The sequence below is a fragment of the Echinops telfairi genome, unplaced genomic scaffold, assembly GCF_000313985.2.
Source record: "Echinops telfairi isolate 266 unplaced genomic scaffold, ASM31398v2 ScPeMD7_7468;HRSCAF=8506_1, whole genome shotgun sequence".
NCBI lineage: Eukaryota > Metazoa > Chordata > Mammalia > Afrosoricida > Tenrecidae > Echinops > Echinops telfairi.
In genome coordinates this window covers 5,250,117-5,267,117 of record NW_022111370.1, presented here as the reverse complement: position 1 = coordinate 5,267,117, position 17,001 = coordinate 5,250,117, and the positions used below count along the sequence as shown (strand labels likewise).

The following is a 17,001-nucleotide window of genomic DNA, read 5'->3' as shown; positions in this document are numbered from 1 at the left end:
AGACTAGAGTGGAGCGTCTTGTACGGGTTCCTTCTTATTATGGCCGTATTTAGTAGGAAATGGAAGTTAAAGCCTCAAGTAAGTTAGGCAAGTAGCATGACTGTCCATCTGTCAATGCCTAACCGATGTGAGGATCTATTCTTTGTAGCGAAGCACAGTGCCTCCCCCGGCAGAGTGGGGAACACAACATGGAAAGCAAAACAGAACAGAGTCTAAACACCCTCTCTGCTTTCCTGTTTTCAAAATTCTATGTAGTTTTCCTTATCTCACAGGCATCTTTGACATTTCGGGTTGTTGACCTGGAGGGGCACCACACACAGAAGAGAGGACGGCCCTCCGCGAAAGGGATGGACACAGTAGCTGCACAACAGGCTCGGACATAACCGCCGTGAGGGCGGTGCAGGCCTGGGCACTTTTTGTTCTGTTGCACACAGAACTGGCTCAACAGCATCTAACAATGACTATCTATCATTTTAATAGTTCTCAGACATTGCTACATAATTAGACTCACTGCAACTTAAAATCTGGGTAGCAAAAAAAGAAAAAAAAATCAATTCCATATTTCAGTATGTCTTAGTTAATCTTATACTGAGAAACTTCTTTAGAACCCTGAATTAATACTTTACTTTCTCAGACCAAATTTAATGATGATTTTTTTATGGCTTCACAGACTGATACCAATATTTTAACTAGTGCTAACCGAAGCTGCTCCTCTCTTCACCAGGCAAATACTTGTTTAGCATCCTCCACACCCACTAAAGACTCTTCCTTTCATTAAGCTCTCTTAGCTAAATCCAACATGGCCTTCTTCATGCAGGCTTCTTATGACAATGTGTCTGTACAACTATTTATCACATGTATTAAACTGTACATAATTTATCACATGTATTAAACTGCTCCCTTTTTCCAGTTAAATAACAGTTGAAACACAGTAATTGATTTCCTTTTTATTTGTCTATCAGCATTTTTTACAAAAAAAATGTTTAATTCATGTTCTCAACTGTCCGCTGCCACAATAATTCCCTATCATACACATCTCTAAAATTATATCCTCTCAGTGATTTACTGGGATTATCTCACCATCCACTTTGTCATGAAGAGATGGTAGCACAATCAAATCTCTGTTATAGATGCTAACTACGACACAAAAGTTCTAAATTTGCACTTCTCTCTGGCCCATCTTACATCAGCTCATTGTAAGTAATTTGACTCCCAAAAGGAAGTTCTCTGCAAATAAAAGAAGCCATACATACTTCACCGGATATTAACATGCAAAATTATCTCTCACACATCCAAACAAGGAGCTTACCTTGCTGAGTATTTTGTTCTTGCATCCGATTCACAGTGAGGTCTAAGGGGCCTTCCTGCTCTTCCGGAAGGGAGCTTTCTGCTTGACTCATCTGGATACTTTTACATATTAGACTTGGTCCAATTGAACCATTTCTATTCTCTTGAATTTTACCGCTTTTTGAAATGTACTCAATTGCAAACTGACGTATCATCTTTCTCATTAATTCCTGAGCAACTAGGGGAATGTTAGGGTCACAGTTCTGAGGAAGATCTACGGAAGAAACAAATATAATAAGTGTTAAAAGAGAGAACTCACAGTGCCAGCCTTTAAACTATGTTTAAACTATGACTATGTTTGTACAATGCAATGATTTCAGATTTTAGCATCACTCCATCAATGCTAGTCATTCCCAGGATTCAATAATATACTCAATAAATTTAGTTAGTCGTATGTTAATGTGTTAACCCCAAACTTTGCATACTCGATCATTTCTTGCAAGTAAACAGTTTTCTGTCCTAGAGGTAAAAATTAAGACACAGAAGCACAACACCTCATTTACGTTTTAGAAATCCTGTAAATGTGTGAACATATATTATTTTATGTATATGTAACATAATATACAAAATACATGGTTAATTATTTAAGAAAACATCTAAACTCATCACTGTGTAAATAACAAATATACAGCTTATATACCAGGAGCTTCAAAAGGTTCATGGAAAAATTATATTATCTTTTATTTTCATTTTTCCACAAACTTTTTAAAGCCCCCTCAGAGATCCTCAATGTCATTAAGGACCTTTTTATTTCCCCAAAATTTTACACTGAAGAATGTCAATCATATAGGGAAAAAATGACAAAACAGTACCATTAACAGCCAGAAAGCATCTTCTAAGGCTCATGAATTATTATTATTTTGCCACTTTTTGGTTAAAACCCTTGTCAATAAAAAATTAAAAAACAAAACAAAACAAAAACCCTGAAGTTAAATTATAAACTTATGACAGTTCAGGTGCAAATATTTTAGCATGTATCTCCTTAAGAATAAGAACATTCTTCTAAAAAACTACAATGTCATTTTTGAGGGTTTTAATTCTTGGTCCCAAAGTATGCTGATCAGATGCAACTATAATGAAGTCTGTCATTTGATTCTGGAAAAAATAATTCTACTTGAAACCTGAACAATAGCTAAGAGCAATAAATGATTTTTATAGTATGAAGTATGAGGAAGAACAGGCCACTTTTAAGCATGGACTACTGAAGTTATATTATAGAGTGGAAGTTTTGGCTGCCTGTTCAACATAAACCAAGCCAAATACACTGTCATTGAGCTGATTCCAACTCACAGGATTTCTAAGACTGTAACTATAGTTTTATAGTCACAACTATAAAATTTTACAGGAGCACTCTTATATTACTCTCTTGCAGTAGCTAGTGAACATGAACCATCAACCTTGTGGTTAGCAACCTAAAGCCTAGCCCAGAGTGCCATCAGGAATCCCTCCCTCCGAGGATAGTGAATGCTTGAGAAAAAAAGCACAATGAATTAGGTTCCATGCTTCTCCTTTGGGTGCAAGTGGGCTGATTCTAGAGTTGTTATTATATTTTTAAATGCCTCAAATCTTACCAAAGCAGACCCTTTTCCTGTAAGATAAAAAAATTTTTAATTGTTTTTGGTGGGAGCTTAAATAGCAAATTAAGTTCACAATGAACACTTCCTATACACATTGTTCAGTGACATTTGTTACATTTTCCATTTTGGTTTTTCCAAATCCATTACTCTAGCTTCCCTGCTCTCTTGTTCCTACCCCACCTTTTAATCTTTGCTTTCTGGTAGATGTTGGATATTTGGTCTCATAATTTTTTAAAAAAAGAGCAAACTATTAATCAGCAATATTATTCTGATTGAATCTTTTAGTAAGCTGAAAGGCGAACTCCGTGCATGGTTTCAGTTCCAAATGTAAAGGGTATCTTAGGGCGACAGTCTTGGGGTTATTCTAGTCAAGGGGTAGGAATGTCCACTTTGAGGGCCCTAAAACTCAAAATCAAAAGCTCACTTCCATCGAGTCAATGCCAACTCATAGCAATCCTTGAAAACGGGGTAGAACTGGCCCCTGGGGTTTCTGAGGCTGCAACTCTTTCTGGGAATAGAACGCCTTGTCTTTCTTCAAGGGAACTGCTGGTGTCACGGCTGACCTTGCAGTTAGCAGCACAACACGTAACCGCTATGCCATTGGGGCTCTTCTGTGGGCCACGAGGCCTGTGAAACCATCCATACCAGCTAACATCACATGCCTCACTGAAGAAAAGTAGTTCCAGCCATCACATTTAAAACACTCAAACCAAGCGCGCTGAAAGCAAGTCAATACTGACACACAGAGACCCTTTTAGTTTCTGAGATTGTAACTATTTAAGGGAGTAGACAGCCCTGTATTTCTTCCTTGGAGCAGCAAGTGGTTTTGAACTGCCAACCTTGTGGATCACTACGCCACCAGGTCTCCTGCACAACAGGGGCACGTTAATGTTTGACAGTATAGCTCTCGAATGATATTATAAATACTCAAATGACCCTTGGCAGAGAAAACACAAACAAAAAACTTGCCCATTCCTACTCTAGTGCCTATTGGTCCACTAACTCTGGCCTTTTTTGCTTTATTTTTCATTTTGAAAATGTGAATTTTGTGCTACACTTTTATCCTATTCTATTGGGTGTGTCCGTGTCAAAACAGTCAGGAGTGAGCAAGGGGCACAGTCTACTGTGTCTGGGCTCAGGGTCTGGAAGATTGCGGCTGTGTGAGGTTTGGGTGCTGTATAACAATTTCTTCTTTGAGTCATTAGATTCCTTCTATATTGTTTGTTCCAGAAAAGTAGAGACCAATAGTTTTACCTTAGATGGCGCTGGTATATTTTTAAGATGTCAGATGGTACTCACCAACCTAGACTACAGAACATCAACTTTATAAACTCATCTGTGCCATTTAACCGAGTTGTCCTAGGAGCATATGGTTTTAACTAAGCCTTCAAACTCGGTAAACTAATTTGGCAAGGTGTTTGGATTATGTCTAGAGGTCGCTGTAATTGTACCTATTCGTATATATATATATATATATTTTTTCTCACATCCAATTTTATGCCTACAGAGATACCAAAGAAATGTGCTGCAAGTATTCACACCTGCCTTTCTATATATGAGGGTAAATAAAAAATATGGCCAGAAGTGTTCCGGTTCGTACATAAAAGGGTTTATTCCAAACAAACAAGCTTAAGTCTATCTCTGCAATCAGTGGATGGCTGCAGCCAAGTTCTCTCTGCCAAGCACTTGTCTCAGTCTCCGTAGAACGCCTTTAAACAAGGCCCTGTCTATATAGTGGCTTTCAATGGAATCTGTTGGGCCATTTCAAATTCAAGGCAAAGCGGTCAGATCAGAAGGTTCAGATGCCTGTTTTCAAGAACTTATCTTGATAGATTTTCCTTAAAGGACACAGGATGATCACAGGGGCTTACTAAAAAGAAGTTTGTTTTTTGAAATGGAAAACTGCAGCAATGACAAAAAGGCTAGGAAAATTGTGCCAAGGAGTTTTTCTCCACTACAACATTGCACCTGCATATTCTAGAGTAACAAGCGTTGGCCTTTGAGAATTTCCCCGCATTTACCCTACATCACTTAACAGACCTAGATGGAAAATGTTATGAGAAACAAGAGTTTCCCATTTTGACGTCTGTGGTCAATAAAGGTTTTTATGATTTTGTAATAACACTTTTTTACTTACTAACCTATATTCCTCAAGAGATCAAACAATACACTGCATTGAGTGAACCTACTGCACAAGACCTTTTTGAAAGTGTTGAAAAGCAAGGAGGTTACCTGGAGGATCAAGCTGAGCCTGACCAAGCCATGATTATTTTCAGTCATTGTATATTCATGTGAAAGTTGGACACTGAATAAGGAAGACTGAAGAAGAATCAATGCATTTAAATTGTGGTGCTGGCAAAGAACATTTAAAGTACCAGGGACTGCCCAGAGAACAAACAAATCTGTTTTGGAAGAAGTAGAGCTAGAAGGCTCCTTCCAGGTAAGGATGGAGAGACTTCCTCTTACATACTTTGGATATGTCAAGGGAGACCAGTCCCTGGAGAAAGACATCATACTTGGTAAAGTAGAGGGGTTGTGAAAGAGGAAGGCCCTCAACCAGATGGGTTGACACAGTGGCTACAACAATGGGCTCAAACATAAGAACCACTGTAAGGATGGTACAGGATCAGGAAGTATTTCTTTCTATTGTAAACAGGGTCACGAAGGATCAGAACTGGCTAACACCTAGCATCTAACAACAGCATCTACCTATATAGCCAAACACACATTTTTGGTTATTATTGCAGAATTACGTACAACATTGGCCAAAAATGTCCTTTACTCTTCTTAAGTGTCATTCACCTTGGGCACATTATACAGACTTCATCTCATTTAGTATTGCCTTTCCCATTAACACAAGTGGTGGATATGATTTTGGCTCACCTTTCTTTCAAGGCAAATCTTGTGCTAAAACAGGTAGGGATGTAACTTTCAGTAACTTTGGGTAACTGTCCTAAAGTTTATTGGCTGACATCATCTTCCCAACTTAAAATAGTAAGTTAGCCAAAAGGAAGAGACAGGGAGTCTGAGACTGAAGTCTGGTAAAGCCTCTCTAGTCTCAGGATTCAGCATTTGCTAGACCCCCTTGTCTAAGAGATGTGAAGGCAAATCTTCCAGTCCAGCATCCATCACTGGAGGTCCAGAGCTTTGTACTCCACACAACTCAGAAAACACACTAATGGGAAGGGGTGGAGCAACATGACCAACACGCTCCCGTCACCGTATCTGGTAGCAAAACAGGGCTTGAGCTGATATGAGTCTAGTCAGAAACTTTCTTTACCCCACGTAATACCAATATTTGTACACTGCTTTGAAGAAATAGTAGTTTTTGATCAGAAGATGCTGCTTCTATTTCCCCATCTATGTGAATATATTTATAGGTTTAGTATTAAGGTAGCAGATGGATATTGGGCCTCCACTCAAGTACTCCCTCAATGCAAGAATACCTTGTTCTATTAAATTGGCATTCCATAATGCTCACTTTCCCACCAGAATCACTGAAGACAAATGTGTGCATAAGCAAATGTGGTGAAGAAAGCTGATGGTGCTCAGCTATCAAAAGATATAGCGTCTGGGGTCTTAAAGGCTTGAAGGTAAATAAGTGGTCATCTAACTCAGAAACAACAAAGCCCACATGGAAGAAGCACACCGGCCTGGGTGATCATGAGGTGTTGAAGGGATCAGGTATCAGGCATCAAAGAATAAAAAAATCATATCATTATGAATGAGGGGGAGTGTGGAGTGGGGACCCAAAGTTCATCTGTAGGCAACTGGACATCCCCTTACAGAAGGGTTGGGGGGAGGAGACGAGCCAGTCAGGGTGCAATGTAGCAACGATGAAACATACAACTTACCTCTAGTTCCTAATTGCTTCCTCCCACTCCACTATCATAATTTCATTTCTAACTTACAAATCTGGCTGTACACTGGTACAGACAGGAACTGGAAACACAGAGAATCCAAGACGGATGATCCCTTTGGGACTAATGCTGAGAGTGGCGATACAGGGAGGCTGGGGTGGAAAGGGGGAACCGATTACAAGGATCTACATATAACCTCCTCCCTGGGGAACGGACAACAGAAAAGAGGGTGAAGGGAGACACCGGACAGTGTAAGATATGAAAAAACAATACTTTATAAATTATCAAGGGTTCATGAAGGAGGGGGAGCGGCGAGGGAGGGGGAAAAATTAGCTGATGCCAAGGGCTTAAGTGGAGAGTAAATGTTTTGAGAATGATGGCAACAAATGTACAAATGTGCTTGACACAATGGTTGTATGTATGGATTGTGATGAGTTGTTCGAGCCAATAAAATGATTTAAAAAAAGAGAGGCTGCTTATCTCCCTGAAGATGCTACATAATATACGTGTACACTATACACACTTTGCAAAACCAAGAATTTTAGATGGTGAAAAACATTTGCAAAGAGTGTGTGGGCCTGTAATAAAAACACCATTTTCACCTCTACATTTACTCTTTGTTGAGAACCAGGCCAGGGCAGAGAGGAGCACTGTTATTTGAATCTGGAGTCAAAGACTTGGCTGGGCTGGAGCTAGAACCACTGCCTCTTTCTATGAGCTTACGGTAATTCTAGATTCTCTCCAGAGTTCCCTTTAGCCACCCACAGAAAATAAAACAATCTGGTAAACAAAACTACTCATTCACTACGATGTTAAAAGAATTATGAACAGTTGATAGAGCAGAATTTCCCCTGGGGGTTTCTGGGGCTGTAAATCTTCATGGGAGAAGAAAGCCTCATTTTTCTCCCTCATAGCGGATTCAACTATTGGTGGGTTCGAACTACTGACCTGTGACCTGTGACCACTATGCCACCATGGGTTCTCAAAATAGGCATAACAGTGAACTCTGTACATCACCTATAAAGAGTTTAATAAATATTGGCTGGTGTTATAGATTATAAAAGAAATATGGGAAATAAAAAAGATTGAGCAGCTATATTTTATTTAAGTCACAAAACAGCAAATAAGTGAAAATGTTATGTATTAAACTAGGTCAATACTTGAGACAAGAAGAGCATGATTTCAAAGTCCATGTGACATTTTTTGGGCCTAGAATAGGTAGTATTAGCCCATGTTGACTAACCAGAGTGAATAAACCCAAACAAGAAATTTCTAGGTTGCCCAAACAAATCCCAAATATTTCATTTCTTGATGCTTTCCTCCAGAAATCTTTGAAGGCTTCTGTAAATGCTCCCTCCCCCACCTAATTTTGCTTCAAGGTATGTTGATTAACTGTCCTATAATTTCGTGACCTAATAAATTCAGAATAAAAAGTTACCCAGAGAGAAGAGAGCGAGCATTACATCAAAATAGCTTTTGTTGTATTATCATGTGATTTTGTTTAGTCTGTAAAAATACCCATTAAATTGAGATGTCTTTGTATGCTGAGCTGACCTTTCGATCCTGGGCATTAGAATCTGCCTCACGATGGACAATCCTTTGTACGTGTTGCTGGGTTCCGTTTCCTAGATTTTTGTTGAGGGTTGGCTTTTTGGCGTGTCTGTTTCTACAAGTGATGCCTTTGCCTGTTTTTATGTCCAGGTGATACGGGCCTCAGAGAATGTGCTGCCACATGTTCCCTCAGCTTCTGTTTTGGGGAAAGAGTTTGTCAAGTATTGCTATCAATTCTTCTTTCAACAGTTGGTGGAATTCAGCAGAGAAGCCATGTAGGCCCCTCAATTTTTAAGAGTGCCTTCTTTCATAGGAAAATTAAACATTTGTAGCTTGCATCACCAGAATTTTCTCCGTTTGATTGATCTTTCAAACTGACTATGGGCTTTCTTGCCACCCAATTTAAAAAAGGTATTTGAACCTTTAAAGTGAGGTCATTTTATCTGATTCTATCTAGACATTGTTATATTTAGAAAATTAGAATGCCTTTGCCCTATACCAAAGACAATTCATCAGCATTTTCGTCTGGAAATTAAATACAGCCATACGTTTCATCTGTTATCCAAAAGTAGAATGTACCCAACCGTTTACACAAAACAAATGGCTATATTTAATTATTAGAATACTGATGAGTTGTCTTTTTTTAATTACCACCCCACCTTTTTTTGGTAGTGTGCCTATGAGGTCTCCAAGTAGCCCTAGCACTGTCAGGTAAGTCGGTGGACTGCTAAATGCAAGGTTGGTGGTTCGAACCCACTACCTACTCCACAGCAGAACAATAGAGCTGTCTGCCCCCATCAATCGTTGGCCTCAGAAACCCTATATAGGGTTGCTGTGAGCTGGAATTAACTCAATGGAAGTGGGTTTCTTTTTATTTTGATGAGGGATGGGTCTAATTTTATAATTGGTTTTCCAATTATACTAAACCATTTGTTAAAAATCCACATTTTCCTACCCACAAAAGCCCCAAACTTGCCATCGAGTCAATACTGACTCATAGCAAACCCCTGTGGGTTTCCGAGACTGTAACTATTTATGGGAGTAGAAAGCCCAATCTTTCTCCCGCGGAGCTGCAGGTAGTTTTGAATAGCCAACAATGTGGATCACAGGCCAATGTGTAACTGCTACACCGCCAGAATCATATGTATGTATGCATATAAATTTCCCTGAGGTGGGGGTCGATGTTTTGATGACTGTACACACCTATTCAGGTGCTATTTTAAACATAGAAGTTTTATACTACGTTTCAGTATCTAGTCAGGCTGGAACACCCTCACTGCTGCTTAACTAGCTATTTAACTGCTTATTTGTTTTTTACATATATTAGCCTCAGAAAAGTGTTGGCATTTCAAAATGGATATTAAATTTATGTATTAACTTAGGGAAAATTGGTATCTCTTATGTGCTTCCAACTTGTTTTTAGTACTACTGCGTCATTACATTTGATTATATTATATTGATTACGTGTTGTTATTGTTAGGTACTGCAGGGTCGCTTCTGTCTCAGAGTGAACCCACAGAATCAAATACTGTCTGGCTCTGTACCGTCTAGTTATACTTAAGTCTCTTGCTGGAGTCTCTCGGTCAGTCCATCTTGGTGAGAGTCTTCTTCTTCCACTGACCCTCTACTTTACCAAGCATGATGTTCTGCAGGAACAGGTCCTTCTGAGTGATATGTCCAAAGTATGTGAGACAAAGTCTCACCGTCTTTGCTTCTAAAGAGCATTCTGCCTTTAAGACCCCATCATTCACACATGACACTTGTTTTGGGGGCTCCCTTCTTCACTGTCCTTTATATTTCTTGATCTTCACCAGCAAGTGCCCCAAGTCTTCTCGTTCAGTAGACAAGGTTGTGTCAGCTGATTATGGCAGGTTAATAAGCCTGCCTCTACTCCTGATGTTGCATTCTTCTTCATATAATCCAGCTTATCTAATTATCTGTTCAACATAGAATGAATAAATATGATGAGAGGTTACAACCCTGACACACACCTTTCCTGTTTTTGAACCATGCAGTTTTCCCTTGTTCTATTCTCACAACTGCTTCTTGAACCATGTAGATTCTGCATGAGCACAATGAAGCGTTTTGAAATTCCCATTCTTCTCAAGGCTATCAATAGTTTGTTAGCCCACAGTCAAATGTCTGAACATAAAACACAAGCAAACAGCTTTCTGGAATTCTTTGCTTCCAGCCCAGATCCATGTGATGTTACCAATGGTATCCTTCATTCATCCTTTTCTAAATCTGGCTCCAATTTCTAGCCTTCCTGTAACTAACTGCTGCAACTGATTTTGAATCATCTCCAACAAAACTTTACTTACATGTGGTATTAATGAAATTGTTCAATAATTTCCTCATTCTGTTGGGTCACCTTTCTTTAGAATGGGAGCAAACATGGATTACTTCTTCCACAAGTAGCTGTCCTCCTGTTCTTGGCTTAGACTCCTATTTCCAGTGCTCTATCTGCTTGTTGAAACATTTCAGTTGGTATTCCATAAACCGCTCGAGTCTTTCACTTTGCAAATGCTTTCAGTGCAGCTTGAACTTTTCCTTCCATAACATGGGTTCCTAATAATATGCTACCTTTAAATGACTGAACACAGACCAACTACTTTTGGTATAGTGACTCTTCGTATTCCTACCATCTTCTTTTGATGCACCCTGAATCATTCAATATTTTACCTATAGACTATTTCAGTATTGCAATCAAGGCTTGAATATTTTCTTAATTTCCTTCAGCTTGAGATATGCTGAACATGTTCTTGCTTTTTGGCTTTCTAATTCCAGGGTGTGTTTGCACGTTTCATTATAATAGTTCATTTTCTCAAGTTGTCCTTTAAAATTTTCTGTTCAGTTCTTTTACTTATTTTTGTTCACTTTAGCTTAAGAACACATTTTAATCTCTTTTGACAGTCACTTTGGTCATTTTTTTTAAAAGATCATTTTTTGGGGGGCTCTTACAGTTCTTTTAACAATTCATACATCAATTGCATCAAGCATATTTGTACTTATGTGGCCATCATTATTTTCTAAACATTTCTAAACATTTACTTTCTATTTGAGCTTGGTATCAGCTCCTCTTTTCAACCCCCCTTCCACTCTCAAGACCCCTTAATAAATTATAAATTATTATTAATTTAATATCTTACAGCAACAGCTGTCTCTTGGACCTTTTTCTTTCTTCATAGATGATGTTCTTGATTATCATGCCACAACTCATCGGGTCTTCTGTCATTATTATTCAATGTATCAAACCTGTTCCTGAGTTGTGCTCCAAATTCAGGATATAGTCAAGGGCATATTTTTGGCTATTGTAGACTTGTTTTAATTTTCCTCTGGTTCAACCAGAACTTACGTATGTGAAATTGATGATGTGTTCTATATTTTTAGCCTCTAGTCTTATTTTGGTTGATACTGTGCTTTTCCATCGTCTCTTCCCACGGAGCTAGTCAATTTGATTGGTGTGTATTCCACCTTTTGAGGCTCACCTGTATGGCCACCATTTGTGTTGTTGAAAAAGATATTTGCAACGAAGAAGTCAATGGTCTTGCAAAATTCTATCATGCAATATTCAGCTTCATTTCTATCATCAAGACTCTATTTTCTAACTACTGGTCCATCCTCTTTGTTTCCGACTTCCTCATTCCAATTCCCATTATCAATGCTTCTTGATTGCATGATTCATCAATTTCAGACGGAAGAAGAGAAATGTATTATCATCTGCAAAAGGAGTATTATTTCATCTTGTTCAATAATTACATATTTAAAACGGACTTCTATCTAAATGCACTGGTCAAAGACTCTGATACCATGTAAAATAGTGGAGACACAGGTAATCTTGTCTTATTTCAGTCTTAGTGGGGCTGCTATCAGAGTTTCCTTCTATGTTATGTTAGAAATATCAATTCCTATTTTATTGTTTTGTTCTTTTTGAATCAGGAACCCCAGTTCCATTTTGTGTACGTTCTTCTCAGTTTCAATGGAGATAAATGTGATTTCTTTGTTCCTCAAGAATTATTATGGGATTTTCTAAACCTAAAACATTCTGGCATGAGTAGAATAAATCTTACTTAACAATACTGTACTGTTTTGTTAATGTAGCATAGAGTTCTATATATTTTATGTAGGGTTTTGGTATTGATATAGAGAAATTGCTTTGGCAGCACTTGTGTATTATTTTATGAGACGTTTAAGTACATTAATATCATATTTATGTTTCATGCTCTGGAAATTGTAAGAATCACTGAGTATTATCTCTCTGATCATTGAAGATGTGGTCACATCACTATGAAATCTTCGGGGGTTAGTCCTTCTGTTGAGCTTTATACCTTTATTCTAAACAAGTGACACTTAAAAGTCACTTGTTTCTCTAGCTCACGTAGAGAAATTTTGGCAAATTGAATTTTCCTAGTAAATTATCTACTTCACCTAAGGTGTATAAAATACAATTTATGGCTTTAAGAAGTTTCATTTTTTATTTTCCATTGTCATGTCTTGTATGCGTGTGCTCTGTTCTCAGTTAGATTAACTAAGGATTTGTCTATTTTTGACCTTTATTGATTCACTTATTCTCATTATTGACGTAATATGCAAGGGTGTGAGTGTCTCCCTGGTTTACTTATATTTCTTAAATTCTCATACGTTGTTTTTCATTATCTGAATTTTTTTTATGCATTCTGAAATTCTTTGTTTTCACTCAAAAGGTGTTAACTGCAGTTTCACATCACATGGCTAGGCCTTTTTTGTTTCGATTTTATTTCCAGCTTCACTGAAGAATGAAAACAATAATTTTTATATTGTTTTATTTAAGAGAAATTATTGAAGATTTCTTTGTGACTTAATATACTTAAAAATTGGGGAATATTCCACATGTACTTCAGAAATATGATCGTTCTTACGTGAGGATAAAGCTTAATATAAGATGCTACAAAAAGTCAATGGAAAATTCCAGTTATCTTTTAGTTAAAATTCTCCTCCCACTTTCTGAAACCCATTCACACGTGTATATACTCTCTGATGGATTATGTCACTTAGGTCTTCTATATCTTGACTCATTTTGCTGTCACCTATTTTACCTGAGACAAATGTGTTAATTCACTTCTAAGTCTGTCTCTTGAATTCTCTGTAATTTCTGCTCTATCAAATATGAAATATTTGGTCAACAGAAACGCATTCTGTACTCACAGCGTTAACTTTTGGTCTTCAACATTGTAAAATAATTTTCTTTGTTGCTTTTATATTTAATACCACTGAAACCTCTGAATTATGATTTCTACTTTTGTTTCAATTTGCCTACTATGCCTTTGACCATCCCTTTATTTATAGCCTTTGAATTACTCTCTTCTAGTTATGTCTGGGCAGTTTGGTCCTGTTGTGCATAGGGTTGCTATGGTTGGAGCTGACTGGATGGCACCTGACACCACCACGTCTTCTGCACATACAGCCTTAAGTTGGGTCTTGCTCTGTGAAACACTCTGAACAGCTTTTTAACTGATGAGTTAAGCCTACTTAACATTTTCTAAAATGCCTGATTCAGCAGTCTTAGCATACAGGTTATTTTATGTTTAGTTTCTTTGCCATGTCAATCTCTCATTTTTCTGATTTTTCAGTATTCAAATATAGTCTGCATTTGTGTTATCTTTTTGCCATTTTTACTTTTAAAATACTGCTTGTGATGTCTTTAGTTTCCCTTTTCCTTAGTTAGGCTACTGCAGGGGCAGCGGATTACTTAAGGGGCTCTTCTATTGAACTCTCACACGAGGACATTTCCCTGCATGGATCTAGTACAAAGGTGGAGGGAAAATATGGATAGAATTTACCTGTGAATAGTTGCCAACAACTTTTTCTGTAGCAACAGCCTGTTGTCTATAAAATGAGCCCCCCGAGAGAGAGTAGGATGGGTCTCATTACCAGCAAGATCCAGGAGTGGAGCAAGTCCTCTGAACCCAAGATCCCCGTCCAGGGAACCTCCTGGATCCAGATGACAGCGTTACTAACAGAGGAGCAGCAGCAGGACCAGGAACCAGAACATGAAACATAATAAACTTCCCAACCTATGGAGCAAGTGAAGACGAGTGCTCTCTGCAGGATTCTGCCTTGTGGATGAGGGTGCCTCTGGACACTTAGATGGGAAAGGTGGGACTTGCTCACCCACGAAAGTAGAGCTGAGCGCCTTTGATCTGGAGTGAGATAACTTTAGGCATGTAATTGATGGAGCTGGGTTTGAAGACTCACAGAACTTCAATTGAATGCCTTCAAGTTGAGGCTCACAGTGGTGTGGTACTCCCCTTTGGGCATTTATCAGCGGATCTGAAAGAACACTGTAACATGTCCTGATAATTCAATCCTGAGCATTTCTTACTGGCATTACACAATTTGTTAACTTCCTTAATAAGCCCTGTAATCATAAATTTTGCCTGTGAGTTCTGTGTAGCCATTGTCATGGATATCAGACCCTAAAGAACATAAAGAAAACAACTTAAGGCAGTAAAACTACTATTTGGTAGGGCAGCATGCTTTGAATTATAGGTTCTCAAAATTGTTTGTTCTGTTTAACCTTTTTTAGGGAAAACAAAAAAACAAAACAACTTTAGCATCCTATTGGAAATTTAAAATAAAAAAAAATTGTTTTGTACTGTAGCCCACAATCTAGAATAAAAGATAGGTATTTGCTTTTGCAGCCCCCCTGGATCTGTTCAGCACCAATCTCACGGGGCAGTATTACCCATTTTGGGAAATACTGCTTTAAATGATACCTCTGAGGCCCATCTAATACTTATGTAACAGTCAACTTATTTTTATATTCTCCCCTCTTTATATTTCCCAGATATCGTCTTTGATTTACACTTAGGATTAACCACTGCCTATACAATAACTTCATCATTTCTTTTGCAGTTCTTTAAAAAAATCTAGTGGGGGGAGTGGAGGTGGATAATTTAGGTGAAAGTACAGAGCAATTCATTTCCAATTCCCCAATTTATTCAGACTTCTACATGAGCTGGTTTGCCACCCTCACGTGTCAGCACTCTCCCGTTTCTACTTGGGGTTCTATTTTCATTTGCGCCCAGTGTTTCGGCTCTTTCCTGCCTTCTTAAAGTCTTGTTTTTGGATGAATGGTGTCCTTTGGGTCTGAGAAGCATTTTCCCTTGGGTGTCATTGTGTACAGACCTTTAAATGGTAATCTCTGGAAGTGGCTTTAAGTCTTAAGTCTGCGGACATTGCAGGGTCACAGTCTGAGAGATTTCACCAATCTTTATCAGCCCAGTAAATTTGGTTTTAATGAATCTGAATTTGTTTCTCCTACTTTATCCAGTTCCACCTAGTGTGACCCCAAAGTAGCTAGTGATGGCAGCCAGGCATCATCTAGTTCTTCTGGCCTCAGGTAAGTGGAAGCTATGGTTCATATGATCTGTTAATTCTCTGGACATTGTTTCCTTGAGTTTTGCTTTTGCTCAGGATAGAAACAGATGAACTTAGATGGCCACTCGCCAGATTTTAAGGCTCCAGTTACTACTTAACCCAAATAGGATGTAGAATACTGTCTTTCTGAACTAGGTCAGGCCAACTGATCTAGGGGGTCCCTTGAGATTACCTTTTGCCATCCTGTGTATTAAGCTTGTCCTCTAGTAAAAACTATGATTTTGACTCATGGCAAAGCAATTTGCTCTCAACTATTAACCTAAAGCAGCGGTTCCCAACCTGTGGACTGTGACCCCTTTGGGGGTCGAATGACCCTTTCACAGGGGTCGCCTAAGACCATCGGAAAACACATATTTCCCATGGTCTTAGGAACCGAGACACCGCTCCTCTATCCATCTCCAGGCTGGTACCCAGCGTGAAGACTGTTACCCATGCTACACCATGCTTCATGACAAAATTTCATAAGTTGTAATTAGGAATAAATATTTCACAATATATAATTACATATTATTTTTGTGATTAATCACTATGCTTACATTATGTTCAATTTGTAATAATGAAAATATATCCTGCATATCAGATACTTACATTATGATTCATAACAGTAGCAAAATTACAGTTATGAAGTGCAACGAAAATACTTTTATGGTTGGGGGTCACCACAGCATGAGGAACTGCTGTGCACTAGGGTTGTGCACTAGGGTTGTGCCCTAGGAAGTTGAGAACCACTGCTCTAGGATAAGGCTATCTCTCTGCCAGCTCTGGAGGAAGGGCTCTGTCTCCTCTGAGCTTCTGCCCCTGGGTCAATCTTCATGTGACCAGGCAACAATCTTTCTACATCTTAGCTTCTCTCCATTGCTTATCTAAAATCTCCTATCTTAAGAGGGACTGAGTCAAGACATCCCCCACACTAATCCTGTCTCATTAATGTAACAAAGACAACCTATTTCCAAATGGGTGGTGGGGTACCCATAATCCAACCAGTAACATTCCACCCACTGGATCCCCTAAAATTCACACTCTTTGCACATTCATCCCATTGAATCATCCCAAGTGTCTTAAATCATTCCCAAGTCCACAATCTCATCTTATGAATCACCAAAACATGACTGAGACTTAATGCACATTCCATCATGGGACAAAACTGCATTTCCTCTGTGAACCTATGGAATCTAGAATACAAGTTGTTTCCCAAGCACTATGGCGGAACAGGCACAAAGCAGATACTTCCATTACAAATGGGAGAA

At 38.6% G+C, this 17,001-nt stretch overlaps 1 protein-coding gene across 3 annotated transcripts in view; it reads right to left on the bottom strand.

Annotated features, from left to right (window-relative positions):
* The window catches only part of LCORL (ligand dependent nuclear receptor corepressor like), a 99,269-nt gene that overhangs the window by 32,965 nt on the left and 49,303 nt on the right, over positions 1–17,001 (bottom strand). For all 3 annotated transcript variants that reach the window (XM_045284404.1, XM_030888634.2, XM_045284403.1), the window contains exon 3: positions 1,310–1,561. In XM_045284404.1, coding sequence (XP_045140339.1) covers positions 1,310–1,561 — 252 coding nt within the window. The remainder of the gene's footprint in view (positions 1–1,309; positions 1,562–17,001) is intronic.